At 56.5% G+C, this 14,602-nt stretch overlaps 1 protein-coding gene across 3 annotated transcripts; it reads right to left on the bottom strand.

Annotated features, from left to right (window-relative positions):
* Positions 1-2,907: 2,907 nt before the first annotated feature.
* On the bottom strand, positions 2,908-14,494 carry LOC119106382 (terminal nucleotidyltransferase 4B). Of its 3 annotated transcripts, none has more exons than XM_037230015.1 (9): positions 14,467-14,494; positions 12,704-13,064; positions 11,561-11,731; positions 11,257-11,377; positions 7,522-7,758; positions 6,096-6,239; positions 5,533-5,726; positions 4,631-4,775; positions 2,908-4,027 (listed from the first exon to the last, which is right to left on the bottom strand). In XM_037230015.1, the coding sequence occupies exons 2-9, from the start codon at positions 12,958-12,960 to the stop codon at positions 4,007-4,009; spliced, it is 1,290 nt and encodes a 429-aa protein (XP_037085910.1). In that variant the 5' UTR covers positions 12,961-13,064; positions 14,467-14,494; the 3' UTR covers positions 2,908-4,006. The 3 variants fall into 3 exon arrangements, with proteins under 3 accessions (XP_037085910.1, XP_037085911.1, XP_037085912.1); XM_037230016.1 differs by lacking the exon at positions 14,467-14,494 and adding an exon at positions 14,364-14,449; XM_037230017.1 differs by lacking the exon at positions 14,467-14,494 and adding an exon at positions 14,390-14,426.
* Between the last annotated feature and the right edge of the window lie 108 nt (positions 14,495-14,602).

Genomic DNA, 14,602 nt, shown 5'->3' with positions numbered 1-14,602 from the left:
ACGCTGGTCTGAGGTTGTGACCTTCTGATGTCTGACGCTGTGTCCCTCTGAGGTCTACCGTTGTGTCCCTCTGAGATCTGACGCTGTGACCCTCAAGGGCCTGACGCTGTGTCCCTCTGAGGTTTGACGTGGTGACCCTCTGAGGTCTGACGCTGTGTCCCTCTGAGGTCTGACGTTGTGTCCCCCTGAGGTCTGACGCTGTGACCCTCTGCCGGTGTTTTCCCATCCCTCGCCGTCAGCCGGCGACAATAGCCAACAGCCAGCCACCTCGTGTCAGTGCCTGTCTCCGGATAACACCCTGACGACAGAACACTGGATCCCTCGTGGATCTACGGTCATATCCGCGCCATCGAGTTTAACTCATGGAGCATATTTCAAGTCCTATAAGGTCGTAAGGTCAGTCTGTACCATGCGTAGGCGCATCCCTCAGGGCAGGCGTGTGCTGCCACCAAAACTCAGGGGGATTGAGATTGTGTGCGGCTTAAACGGAAATGCTTTTTAAAGAAGCCCGTTCCTCGAAAAAAAAATGTAGTCTCTGTCGCTGCGCAGGGTGCGCATACACGAAGGAACGCTGCCAGGAGTTGATTAAATGTAAACCTTGCTCGGACTAGAAGGCCTGGTACAGCTGCGACTGGAGGCGCACCAACAAATATTGCCCCACTTGCGATATCGCGTCATTATCTTACCTTCTGGCTTCCATTCAACTGAAGACAATTAGGCAAATGCGAAAAGACAAAGGCGGGCAACGGACGTCGCAGGGGCATGTCTTAACGCCGTTGCTTTCGCAGTTGAATGTGCAGCATCAGTCAGCCGGCAGATCGGGACACGAAAACGCAATCGGGCAATGGCACCAACCGTGAGATCCTCCATGGAAGCCGGCTCTGGTCAATGAGCGATCGGCCAAGGACACCACCCGTAAGATCCCCCATTGAAGCCGGCTCTGGTCAATGAGCGAGGCTGCTCGAATCATATGAGGCCGCTGTGCAGCGGGTGAGGCCGTCGCACATAAATCCATACTAAACCAACTCAACGCGGCTTGCGTAAGCTTGCGTCAGTGACCGGTCGGTCAGCCCTGCAGCGCCTTAGGAGGTTATACGACGGCGTTGGACGGCTGCCCAAGGCGGATTGACGGGGCCTTGTGTGGCCTCCGCCGACGGGCGGCGGAAGGTTGCGTAAAGGCCTCGTAAGTCCCGCCTCCGGGGAGCTCTCGCACAAAGGCACTGCTGGTATGGTGCTAGAAGTCAGAGGGATCTCCAGGGACAGGCAACTTTGACCGCTCAATGTGATCTTCTTCATGTCTACCGACGTGAAGACATTTGATATTCACATTTGGATGTTTTCATTCCTCCCTGGATTAACACGTGACGGCGCAGCACGGCGGGTGCTGCAGCGGCCACTTCGTCTGCACTGGATAGACATGGCTTGTTCCGAGTCGTGCCTTTGTCTGCGCTGGATAAACATGGTTTGCTCCGGGTCGTGCCTTTGTTTGCGCTGGATGGACACGGTCTGCTCTGAGTGGCGCCTTCGTCTGTGATCGGATAGACATGGTTTGTTCCGAGTTGTGCCTTTGTCTGCGCTGGATAGACACGGTCTGTTCCGAGTCGTGCCTTCGTCTGCACTGGATATACATGGTTTGCTCCGAATCGTGCCTTTGTCTGCGCTGGATAGACGCGGTCTGTTCTGAGTCGTGACTTCGTCTGCGCTGGATAGACATGATCTGTTCCAAGTGGTGCAATGGTACTACCGCAGGGTCGCACGATGTGTGTACTGCTATGTGTCACTTGTATTTGTACTTCTACGTATATTTGTAACGGCGTCAATCCACTAAAGCTACCTCCCGCTGCCCAGCCATCGTTATGGAGCATGGGCTATGACTGTTCTCTGTCCTGTGTTGTAACTCCTCGCCCAGATACGCTCAAGTGAGGGTATCCCAAAATACGCTGAGAAACAGGTCTCAAGGCAGTGCAGTTTGAAGTTGCAAATCAGTGAGTTCTGGTCACCCGCGTCGAATTAAAAAAAAAACAGCAGTGAAACCCCTGCTGATCCGCTTTATCGGTGGTGGCGATCATGCCGTTCGATACGGAGACCAGCACGGCTCCCGCTGAGTCCGCTGAGTGACGACAGAAACCGTGCTGGGAGGCTGAAGGGAGGTTATCATGGGAAGATAGTGCTGGAGCCGCCGTTGGACGAACCCTCCACTAATCTCAGCGATGACTGGGACAAGGGATATAGATCCGAGCTCGAACGGGCCGTAGGAATCACCGGGCTTGTGGATGGGGCGGGCACCCGAATGTTTCCACGGATCGCGGATGCTGCGATGGACCGCACTGGAATTGACGATGCGGATGATTACGTTACCGAGTCGCCGCTGTCCTGACGCCGGGTGGCTGGTCAGTTCGCTCGCGGCGGCGGTCCCCACAGACGGTCAGCCCGGCGGGTAGGCCCTGACCTGATGACGTCACGTGCAGGCCGCGTGACGTCACTACGGGCACCGCCAGCGGGCGCACCGGGGCTGTGCAGCCGCGCCGCAACGACGCTATCCCCCCGCCACTGACGCGCTCGCTTCGGCAGACGGGCCAGGTCAGCTCCTCTCACATCCAGCCGTGCTTAGAACAGGCCAGGTCGCAGTCCTTGCCATGACCTCGGCCTGGCACGGGTCGCGCGGGCCTGACCCCCAGCCTGCTGGTGACCTCTGTTGCCGGCCGGACAGCGAGTGTGCGCGCCGTAGACGGTGTCGCTGAGCCAGGCGCGAGCACGGTCGGGCTCGGCACGGCGCGCGAAGCTGTCGCCGCAATGGTAAACCTCCAACCATAATGGTCTGACCAATCAGAGCTGATTCTTGCAAAACTAGTCAGCCGATGGGCTGCCCGGAACAGCATCGCACCTTACGAGGCTCAAGCGAACCACTTGTTAACAGTGATGCATTTTCTTTGGGAAAATAACAGTTTCAACTGATACAATGCATACACTATCACTGGACAAGGTCCGTGGAGCCGTTTAATCGCCACACAGCCGCATGCAGACATGGAACACATCCAAATCGATGTGCAATAAATAAACATGACTTGTACTTTGAAGTTTTCGAAGCAGGAAAACCCCCAAACTTGATACCCGGTAAAAACCTTTAAATCACCTAAGTGCATCTATCAAAATTTTTTTTAAAGAACACTTAACCGGCATCGGTTCATGCATAGAAGGCAGCTATTCATCCCCGTTCAAAGTCTGAGTCTATGATCACCAGGCTAGAACTGCGCTCCACCTCCACGGCAGCCACGTCCAAACAGTGTGCAGCCAGCTGATCCCCGTCTCTCTATCCTCTGACGACACTCCCAACATTACGGCCCGGATCACAAGCCGTCTCACTCACGCGTAACAGCCGACGAGCAGACCGCCCCTCCCAGGGACACGCCCACACAAGCCGAGCCGCCCCTCCCCGAGACACGCCCACACGAGCCGAGCTGCCCCTCCCCGAGACACGCCCACACGAGCTGAGCCGCCCCTCCGCGAGACACACCCACACGAGCCGAGCAGTCCCTCCGCGAGACACGCCCACACGAGCCGAACAGTCCCTCCGCGAGACACGCCCACACGAGCCGAGCAGTCCCTCCGTGAGACACGCCCACACGAGCCGAGCCGCCCCTCTCCGAGACACGCCCGCACGAGCCGAGCCGCCTCTCCCCGAGACACGCTCACATGAGCCGAGCCGCCCCTCTCCGAGACACGCCCACATGAGCCGAGCCGCCCATCGTATACACAGCAGGTCAGACGACACCCCGGCATCCCCGCAGGTCGGATCGTCTCAGCGGCGGTGATGAGCGCGGGCCGGGCCCGGCGGCCAGCTGGCAGCTGTGATGGGCAGACCGCGGCGCCGCTTACGGGCAGCTCCAGCCGCGACGCCCGGCGGTGCCCGTCGGTGGGACCGTGCACTGGCGCTGTGACGGCAGGAGGTGTCGGCAGGGGCGGAAGGTCACCGGCCGGGCTCATCCAGCGCCGGCATGGCCGCCGGTCATGACCTCGTGTCAGCGTCCTGAGGGAACAGGCCTTGATCCAGTGCAAGGGACGCAATGACAAACACTGTTCTCAACCTGAGACATGCGCGAGAGGTTCGCTGGCCGGTCATCCAGTAATGATGGGCGCGACTGGGTCACGTTCCTCCGTCAACAGATGACACAGGACGGGCGATGGCCGAGTGGTTAGCGTCTTGGACCCCCACGTGAGGGCTCAGTTTAGAGTCCCGCTTGCGCCATGGCCGCTGAGCGCATATATGGCCCATACGGTTCCTGGCGCCCCATAAAAGCGGCGCGACGACGTGCGCTGTGCTCCCTTTTACATAAGACGGGTGCCAGTGTAACGCGATGATTTGTACGGTAAAATCAAACGCCCCTGTCATGTCTTTTCGCCCGCACGCCAAATTGACCCAGCTCGGCGAATTATAGCTTCAGGCGCTTTTCACAAAAGAGAATTAACTCCACATGCTCCACCGCGCATTTCCCCAATTGCGACTGCCACTACCCTCCCCCGGCAGACCGGGGGGGGGGGGGAGGGGGGGGCAGGGCGTGGCATCAGCTACCCGGGTATTCGCGACACATGTGGGCCAACAGTCCGTCGGAAGGCGGGCTGTAAGGCGTACCGAGCCGTCCGACGCGTCCTGCTCCGGCGCCGCGTGTCCGGCGCGGGCCAGCCCGTCCTCCTCCTCGGGCGCCGGGAAGCAGGCGCGGATCCAGCGTCGGTACTCCACCACCGCGTCCTCGATCACCACTATCCGGCCGAGCAGGCTGAAACAGCAGCAGAAGAGTCACGCGGTGGTGCCAGCGGTCACCAGCACCACAGACCGGTGGTGCGGCACTACGGTAGGTCGCCGGTTCCACAGCATGGCCACAAGGCACCGCGGTACCTCGTGACCACATGGAGGTCAACACCGCAACAGTGCGATCACACGCCTCAGTGACTACGGCCACACCATGCCACAGCGAGACCTCATAGCACCGCAGCGTGGTTTCGCAGCGCCGCGTCCACAAGGTCAGACACGCCACAACACGACTGCACAGCGTGGCAGCGCAGCCATAGTGCCGCAGTTCTGTCACTCGGCACCCCCAGTCCGACGAGAGCACGGTGTGGTTACAGGGCGCCACAGGGCGGTCACGCAGCAGCACAGGACAGCGCATAGCACCGCACGAAGTTCGCGTGGCACCACAGCACCGTCACTGACACCACAGTCCCGCCAAAAGACAGCCATACAGCAGCACAGGACAGCGCATAGCACCGCACGAAGTTCACACGGCACCACATCACCGTCACTGGCACCATAGTCCTGCCACAGGACGGTCATAAAGCAGCACAGGACAGCGCACAGCACCACACGAAGTTCACACGGCACCACGGCACCGTCACTGGCACCATAGTCCTGCCACGGGACAGCCATACAGCAGCACAGGACAGCGCACAGCACCGCACGAAGTTCACACGGCACCACGGCACCGTCACTGGCACCCCAGTCCTGCGGCTGACGATGTGCAGGGGCCCTCGCCTCACCTGGCCCGGCTGGGGTCGCCGGCGGCTCCTTGGGCCAGCACGCTGAAGCGAAGCTGGTGGTAGGCGTGCGTGAACGCCTTCTTGACCTTCAGCATATTGTAGGAGGAGCGCCCCACGTCGTTGGAGTCATTGTGCGGGTCCTCGATGCACAGTGGCGAGTTGTGGGTCGCCACGCCCACAAACTGCTCCTCCATCTGACGGCAGGTGACGGCGGCGGAGTGAGGAGGGACCAGCCCCGACGTCCGTCAGCTCGCCACCCGGCGGGCAGCCAAACAGTGGCATGCAACGGGATCGTCCCAATCAGCGACATACAGATCAGTGAAATGAACTGCTTAAACACAGTCACCAATAGCAAAACGGGACGTATCCAACAGCACGGCGCGTACAGCTGCATAGCGACGTAATAAAACGCGAACTGACTTCAAAGCGCACCGCCCATGACGCACACCAAATCCCTGCCCTCTGGAATGACCTGGGTGTGCATACAACGGAGCACCCCGGCGGCCACCCCGCAGGCCACCCCGGCGGCCACCTCGGCGGCCATCCGAGCCGCGGACGCCCACCTCGTGCCGCGGCGCGTAGCCATTTTCCTTCACTCGGATACACGTGCCGTGGTAGTTGAACTTGAGGCCGTACAGCTCGAAGAATTCGATCAGCAGCACGCCCAGGTTGCAGCCGGGGAAGACGGCCAGCGCTCGCTCGTGCGTCTGTCGGGGAGCGGGACCGCCATCACAGCCGAGCCAGAGCTCGCGTGTCTGCCGGGGAGCGGGACCGCCGCCACAGCTGAGCTAGAGCTGGCGCGTCTGTCGAGGAGCGGGACCGCCGTCGCAGCCGAGCCTGAGTTCGCGCGCGCGTCTGTCTGGGAGCGGGACCGCCGTCACAGCTGAGCCAGAGCTGACGCGCGTCTGTCGGGGAGCGGAACCGCCGTCACAACTGAGCTAGAGCTGGCGCGTGCCTGTCGGGGAGCGGGACCGCCGTTACAGCTGAGCCAGAGCTGGCGCGCGTCTGTTGGGGAGCGAGACCGCCGTCACAGCTGAGCCAGAGCTCGCGTGTCTGTCGGGGAGCGGAACCGCCGTTACAGCTGAACTACAGCTGGCGCGAGCGTCTGTTGGGGAGCGAGACCGCCGTCACGGCTGAGCCAGAGCTGGCGCGCGTCTGTCGGGGAGCGGGACCGCCGTCACAGCTGAGCCTGAGCTGCCATGCGTCTGTCGGGGAGCGGGACCGCCGTCACAGCTGAGTCAGAGCTGGCGCGCGCGTAAGCTGCTGATGCTATCACACCAGATGCCTTCATCACCCGCTCCTCGACTAGGGGCGGGCCCCTGCCCATGACCACCCATCACCAGCCCTGACAGGCGGTTTTGCGGGTGTCTGAGCAAAGCTAACTTTAACCAGGGTCTCCATCACGATGCACCGCGAATATCATTATCGAACACGTCACCATCAGCCGCGGATGGCTTCCTGCACCGCCCTGTCAACATGGGCAGGTGGGGGCAGGAACCCGAAAGGGCAAGCAAAAACGGAAGAAGCCGTCTCTTGAGATTCCAGAAACGCAGTCTTGGTGGCTTTTAATAGCCTGAAAAGGCTGTAACAAAACCTGCCTAAGCTGACCAGTGAGTGCAAAAAGCAAATGAAATTACAAACAGAGACCTAAAATGACGACTCGCGGCGGCCTGTATCTAGGCCCGAAATGAGTGAAATTCAGCCTGTCTCTCGCTGTGATTTCGGAGGCGGCAGATATTCACAGCTCCTGCATACAGCAGCTGCACACGGGCTACCCTAACCGCAAAGCGGCAGGCTTAGAGAACAGTCAAAATATGTTCTCGGCAACAGTGGGACGCATTTTGCGTTTCAAAAAGCTCGAAACCATAACGCGCGAGAGCTGGTCATGGGACAGCAATCAGCACGAGACCCCAAGCCCGGCGAGATCGCTGGACACTTCGCTCCAGTCCCATTCAATGCGTCCGGGTCGACGACGCCCAGACTCAGTACCTGCAGGAAGCTGACGACCATAAGGATGATGCTGTAGGAGCTGATGCCGCCCGTGAACACCTGGTTCAGCTCGCGCTGCATCAGGAACTGCTTTAGCACCATCACCAGCTTTGGCATGTGCGGATACTCGGCCTGGTACTGTTTGATCCGGTTTGCCGAGATCAGACCGTTCGTCATATTGAAGCTGATGTCGACCTTGACGTTTGTTCGCATGTCCGTCAGCTTGATGAGGGGCACCTGTGGTAAGGCAACATCGCATCAAACAGTCCCGTCATGAATAAGTTTTCGTTCGGTGCACAGCTTAAGTTCCACAATGAAATACACCGCGACCTTACCGGGACCATATTTATGGCAGGCCAATTTACTTGCACACCTGATTGCAACCTAAACATCTGCCAACCCATTAAAGGCACCTTTCAATCAGCCTCATCCATACATTGGCCCTCATTGCATCCTCAAAACATTGTATGCTCATCTGTTTGCCTACCACTTCGCCCCTTGGCTCCTCAACGTGCATTTTTTCTTTAATTTTTGAACTGTCCATTACAGACATCGACTACAAACGTTCTGGCTGCGAGGAATCAACAGTGGCGCCTCGAAGAACCCAGGAAACATTGGGGAGGCACGGCATGAATCCAGGTCCCACACAAGTCCCGCAACACTAATGTTCGTATGAAATATGTATATACGTATATATATATATATATATATATATATATATATATATATATATACATCGAATGAATATCAGAAAGGAATTCGACACGTCGCCATACAAGCACACGGAAGATATGCTCGTATATCGCGCTTATGATCATCTCATTACGGCAGGACTGTGATGTCTGCTCTCCCAGCACGACTCTGATGAGCAGAATTCGGATGTTTCATTCAAACAATGTCTCCTAAGAAACTCCCCACACTCCATTTTGTACTTTATTTTCTATGGTGGATCCATTTACCCGCATTTTCTCCCTATCCAACTCAGCAGCATGCGATCGCTGCATGCTCAATCGCGCAGCAGAGCAGTGTCGGCCCGAGCGTCCCGTCAACACACCCTGAACGCGGATACGAATACGGATACGGATACGGATACGGATACGGATACGAATATGGACACGGACACGGACACCGACGCGGACACGGACACGGTCGCGGACACGGACACGAACACGGACACGGACACGGGCACGGACACGGACACGGACACGGACACGGACACGGACTCCGGACACGGACACCGACGAGGACGCGGACGGCAGCGGCCGGGCTCGGCCGGTGCTCCGGCCAGCAGAGGCGCCGCCACCGACCGAGCCAAGTTCCCAGTCCCAGCGCCGGCGACTCGCCGGGGACCCGCCGACGCCCGTCCGCCCCTGGGACGTTATCGGCCGGACGCAGCCGGCTCGGCCATCATCAGAAGCGCGCACACCAACCACCACCGGTCACTGGACGGAGATCAGAGGCTCATGCCGGCCACTGGCGGGAGCCAAGAGTTCTCGCTGGCCACCGGCGAGGCACCACAGGCGTTCGCCACCCGCTGAGCCACCCGACGAAAGACCGGGCCGCATACCAGCAGTTTCCACCAGACGCTGGACCAGCGCATGACAGCCTCGGTATCAACAGTCCCCGGCAGATACTAGCTAGTGAGCTCGGCAGTTCTAGCCAGCCCCTGGACAAATTCACGAAAAGACAGGCGTCGGACATCAGCAGTTTTTCTGAGCCGCTGACAGGACATCAGCAGTTTTTGTGAGCCACTGATGGGACATCAGCAATTATCGTTGGACAGAGTCTGGGTGTCTTCAGCAGTTCTCGCCGGCCGCAGTCAGATGCCTTCAGTCTTTTCCCCCTGGCTACATTTCGGGTATCTCCGGTCGTTCTCGCCGGCCACAGCCTGGGTGTCTTCAAAAGTTCTCCCCGGCCGCAGTCCGGGTGTTGTCAGCAGGTCTCGCCGACCACAGTCCCGGTATCATCAGCAGTTCTCGACGGCCACGGCCCCGGTGCCATCAGCAGTTCTCGACGGTTACGGCCCCGGTGCCATCGGCAGTTCTCGCTGGCCACAGTCTCAGTCTCATCGGCAGTTCTTGCCGCCCACAGCCCCGGTGTCATCAGCTGTTCTCGACGGCCACGGCTCCGGTGCCATCAGCAATTTTCGCCGGCTACAGTTCGGGTGTCATCGGCAGTTCTCGCCGGCCGCAGTCCGGGTGTCTTCAGCAGTCTTCGCCGGACATCGAGCCGATGCACGAGAGGTTCGGCATCTCCACGATGCGCCGGTAGCCGATCACTACCCAGAAGTATATGATGGTCATGATGTAGACGGTGACCCAGAGCACGGCGAACATGCAGCAGAAGTCGGGACGCATGCTGACGGCGCTCGCAGCCCAACAGCGGCGGCGGACGGCGACGGGCGGCAACGCACACACAGCTGGCCGGCAGACGGCCCCGGCCGGCGCAGGCCCGGCTCGACGGGGCGGGGAAGGGGTGGGGAAGGGGCGGCGGGGCAGCCTTGCCTCGGAGCCGCCTCCGCTGAGGCGCGGACGTGCGTGTGGTCGGCGTCACTGCTCGGCGCCAGAGACGATCGGCAGGCGGGACGGAGCTGACTGGGAGCGCCGATGTACCCGAACATGGCGCAGACCGCCGGTGGGCGCGGCCACGAGAGTTGGCACCTCCACCCAGTAATAGACACACAACACAGGTGTCCGGGCCCAGCGGCGGACTCAGGCACGCGTTGCAGGGGGCACGGCGAGCGACACCCTCAATATAGAGAACAACCGCGAGATGTCGTCGAAAGCAGGAAACGAAGCAAATACCTGATTTATCACGCGGCGAGAGAATCAAATTATTGCTCGCATACAGGTTTGGCTACCGTTTCATCAGGTGACGTGACACGTTCATTTCTGCGTTACTAGGCACATCATCATTATCTCACCTGACTTGCGAACTTATATCCATGTGATAAGTCACTTCAGGCCGGAACCACGCCTCAATGCGTGCACCCTTAAAACAGCTGCTTGGAACCACCAAACAGGGTGTGACGTGTACTGTTGTTTTGTGCCTGGCGATCATTATTTTCAGTCTTGAAGTGCAGAGTCACTAACCAGCGCTGGTCGCTGTGTCGCCTTTTCATAAAATAAGCCTACACTGTCAGATCAAACGAACACTCGTGGGGGTCAGCAAAATGTAGCCGAAGCGGATGAAAGCCGTATTTTGCATACAGCACGACGCCGGACGGTTGGCTTACTACGGGTCAAACTGAGAACAGCAGTACCATGAAGCACCGAAATCTCCATTTCACATAGACACAACCTTGGAATGCATAGTGTCACGGTGGCATGAACGCCAACACGCGATAATTTTTCTCACATCCCAAAGAATGTGGGCGCTCGCACTTAGGCCTCTGCGTGCGTGCGTGCGTGCGTGCGTGCGTGCGTGCGTGCGTGCGTGTGTGGCTTTACGACGCTCTCGGCTGCTGGGGCTATATGGCGTCACGCGTCTCTCACCCTGGCAGAAACGGCGGCGTGGCGGGGGAATCGACCTCGCACTCCAATCGAAGCTGGCTTATCGTCCAGTGCAACAGCTGACCGAGTACAGGCGTCTGCACTCATCAACAGCAGTCTAAAAGCTGACCAACAGCAGCAGTCCAACAGCAGTCCAACAGCTGACCGAGTACAGGCGTCTGCACTCATCGTCGCCTAATGTGTCCAACAGAATGATCCAATGTGGCTACCCGTCAGTACTCACCGCGGCTTTGTCCAGCACTCTGATTGAGTCTGGATGGCAGATCTTGGCTCGGATCAACACGTCCTTCAGCATCTCCAACGGTGAGTTGTTCCACTTGCCCGTCACCACCATGTCTATATCACTATCGGGGCAAACACACACAGGTACGAATTAACGGTGGCTGGCTGTAGGCCACAAGCAAACTACCAGAAGTAGGTAGCGTACTCTTGTTGCCAATCAGATGAGATGCACAGACAAAACGACGCTTAAAAATACTAGTAGAGGAAAACGCGCGCAATTATTGTCCGACATGGCGGCAGCCCACCTGGTCGGCAAGTAGAGCCCCGTCTCAAAGCTGCCGAATATGAACACTTCTGCTTGGCTCCAGACGCCCTTTATGACGTCACGGATCGCTTCATACACGAGCGCGCGCATGTGATGCTCGTCCGGCGAGGGTGAAATGTACTGGTAAAAATCCTCAATCTCTTCGTGAAGCCTGCAGAAGACATAAAACATGGCGTAACTCACGGCATCCACATGCATCCACCATACAGGGAATGATCGCTGATGATTGACCGCTATCAAAAATACCTCTCCTTGGTACAAAAGGCCCGCAGCTCCTGGTTGTGCAGCGCGAGTTAAAAATCCTTGTGTTCAGTCAACAGCCTTAAGCAGTCAGGAGGTACCAGGTTAAGCGATGTTGTAGTGCCAGACAGCAATAGCTGAACTGTGTTCATCTTCAAGAGTGATGAGCACATGCTCGTGAGGATGATGACAGCTCGAAATTTGTATTACCATCAATGTCACCATTATATAACACTGCTTCATTTGTCCAGCATCTCCCCATACCTTGAAGGGTGCTAGCTCGACATAAGAACTTTGTACACAACATGACAAAGATGTTTGCTCTGCTATCTTGCAATTCAATTTTGGGAAAACAATAAAGTCTTCTGAAAAGTGTCAAAGCCTAAGTTAATAGGAGATCAATTTGAAGCTCAATCCACGTATTTCTGTCTGAACACGCTTCTTCCTGGAACTTGGGTGGACGAGGTTTCTGACATAACATTACTGAATCTGAGCACAAGTGATTTAATCTGATGTTGCATGAATCGAATTACTAAAAATATTGGTATCAGGGCATTGCAATGGTAACTTGTACAGCCCAAGCATTTGGAACTGGTACATTTTCGCCCTGGCCTCCTCGCCAAATGTGTCTGGAGGCGTATCAGAGCACCCAGCACGTTCATGACGCGGCATCCATCGAAACCGATGCATCTATTACTGTGAGAACAGGCCAGCATGCTAGCCACTCACACTGAGATGGGCCGGAAAGCAACACAAGTTATGTTCAGTGTCGACAGAACGCATCTCGCAAGAGCATCAAACTCTCCTGCATCCTGATTAGCGACACAGCCCGCCCGCATCCCGCTGAAAGAGGCGCGAGGAGAGACCCTGCCTGCCCACGTACCCGACGATACCGCGGCTGTAGACCTTGCCCGGCTCCATCCAGGGGCAGCTGTGACGCGGCGCCGGCGTCCGGCCGGGCCGGGGTCGGGTCGGCGCCTCCCAGTCGGCGGCCGCCCTGCGAGCCCGCAGGGGGCCACCCCCAGCTGGCGCCCGGCCGCGCCGCCGGCCAGGCCCACCCCCGCCCCTGGCTGCCCGGCCAAACGAGATGAAGTCTTGCTGGGTGTGCGCCACGGCACCTCCAAGCTTCTGCTGCTCCATCCGTCAGGCTGTGAGGGAGGTGGCACAGAGCGGCACTAGCAGCTGGCTCTCCTCACAGGGCCTGGTGTAAGTCTGGTGTAAAGGTTCTGGTGGGCACTGCCAGCCTGAAAGAAAATAGGTGATGGTTCTGATAAACTGTGGAACAAGCATCTCCCGTCAACTAGTTGACATTGGCCCATTGGACAATGAAAATATACAAGGCTTATTGAGCTGAGCCTGGACCACCAACCCCAGGAGCTCTGTCAGCCTTCAAACTTTGTGACATGTGCACATGACTTCAGGAACAGCCAATCAAATGAAGCTGTGAAAACTGGAACTGCATTCAATGCATGGCCATGAAAAACCACAAAATTAATGTGGTGCTGGTAGCAATGTGAGATCAAAGTTGCATGCAAGTGAAAGTGATGAGTATGGTGCAGATAACAGTGAAAATCATTATTCCCAAAAGCAGTAATTTGCAAAGACAATGGGGGTCAAGAGCAGGCAATATAAAGCTTCAACATTTCCCTGATTACAAGCATCCTCTTTAACTACTCTTAATTGTTGCAATGTCCATGATTCCCATCAATAGTTTGTCATTGTTGAACACAACTTTCCTCTTTTTTTCTACATATTGATATGCACCTGGACCTTCTCCCAGTCACACATCCAAAAGCAGGTCAAATTAGATAATAGGTGAAAACTATTTGTTTGTTCTTAATTACTTCATCAACATTCCACTCATTCTAAACAAGCATTAACATTTTATGTGTTAATGTGGTTTACTATAGTGTAATGTGGTTAGCATGTTAGTGTGGAGACCAGGACCTGTCTCTATCAAACTATTTGTTGAAAACACCAGTGATGTCGAAGGGCACATGATAAGAGCAATGCAGCATGTGATTCTCTTTTCAGTTCATATGCATATTAACATTTAACTGGCATGTACCTCACTTTGGGCCACCTCTAAACCCCATTGTGTTTGCAGAATTAGGTGCACATGGTATACATTATCCCAATGAGCTATGCTATACAGAAGAATCATGTCTTTTTTAGTGGCTTCAACTTGCATTATTCACCAAGGGAGGAAAGCAGGGCTCTGCAACTAAACCTGCACAAACCTGGCCCATCTTTCATAAGTCTGGTGACCACTTTAGAAAGGGGATGCACTGGAAAACCACACATATGCAATGTTGCTTTGATAGACTAGGAAATAAAGAAATATGGTCAACACGGACCGTCATTCAAGGTTTTCCAGATTCTCATACACAATGATGATTTAATCCCCAAGCCCAAGGCAAGATCGGTTAAGACAGGACCACTGTCGCTTAGCAACGTCTAGAGGATGTGGGGGGACGGAGTGTTAACAAGTTACTCGTCACATGGTGACGTTCTCCAGTAAGAGCAGCACATCCAACCAATACATGTTCTACTGCAAGCTGGCCATCACAAGTCTCGCAGGCGCGTGGTGCAGGACGAATGAATAGGTGGTTGTGTGAGCCGAGTGTGGCTGCACCCCTAACGCACCAAAACCCCTCATCTCTGCACGTTCTCCTGATGACACGCGTGGTAAATGCACGCACATTTTTGTTTCATCCTTTAACTGTCTCTGCCTCGTCAAAAATGTAATAATTTGGTATCATTAGGGGAAAAATGATTTTCC

Source organism: Pollicipes pollicipes, unplaced genomic scaffold (genome assembly GCF_011947565.3).
Source record: "Pollicipes pollicipes isolate AB1234 unplaced genomic scaffold, Ppol_2.1 Scaffold_6138;HRSCAF=7277_pilon_pilon_pilon, whole genome shotgun sequence".
Classification (NCBI taxonomy): Eukaryota; Metazoa; Arthropoda; class Thecostraca; order Pollicipedomorpha; family Pollicipedidae; genus Pollicipes; species Pollicipes pollicipes.
Note: the sequence above shows the minus strand (reverse complement) of the source record. Positions and strands in the feature narration are given on the sequence as shown.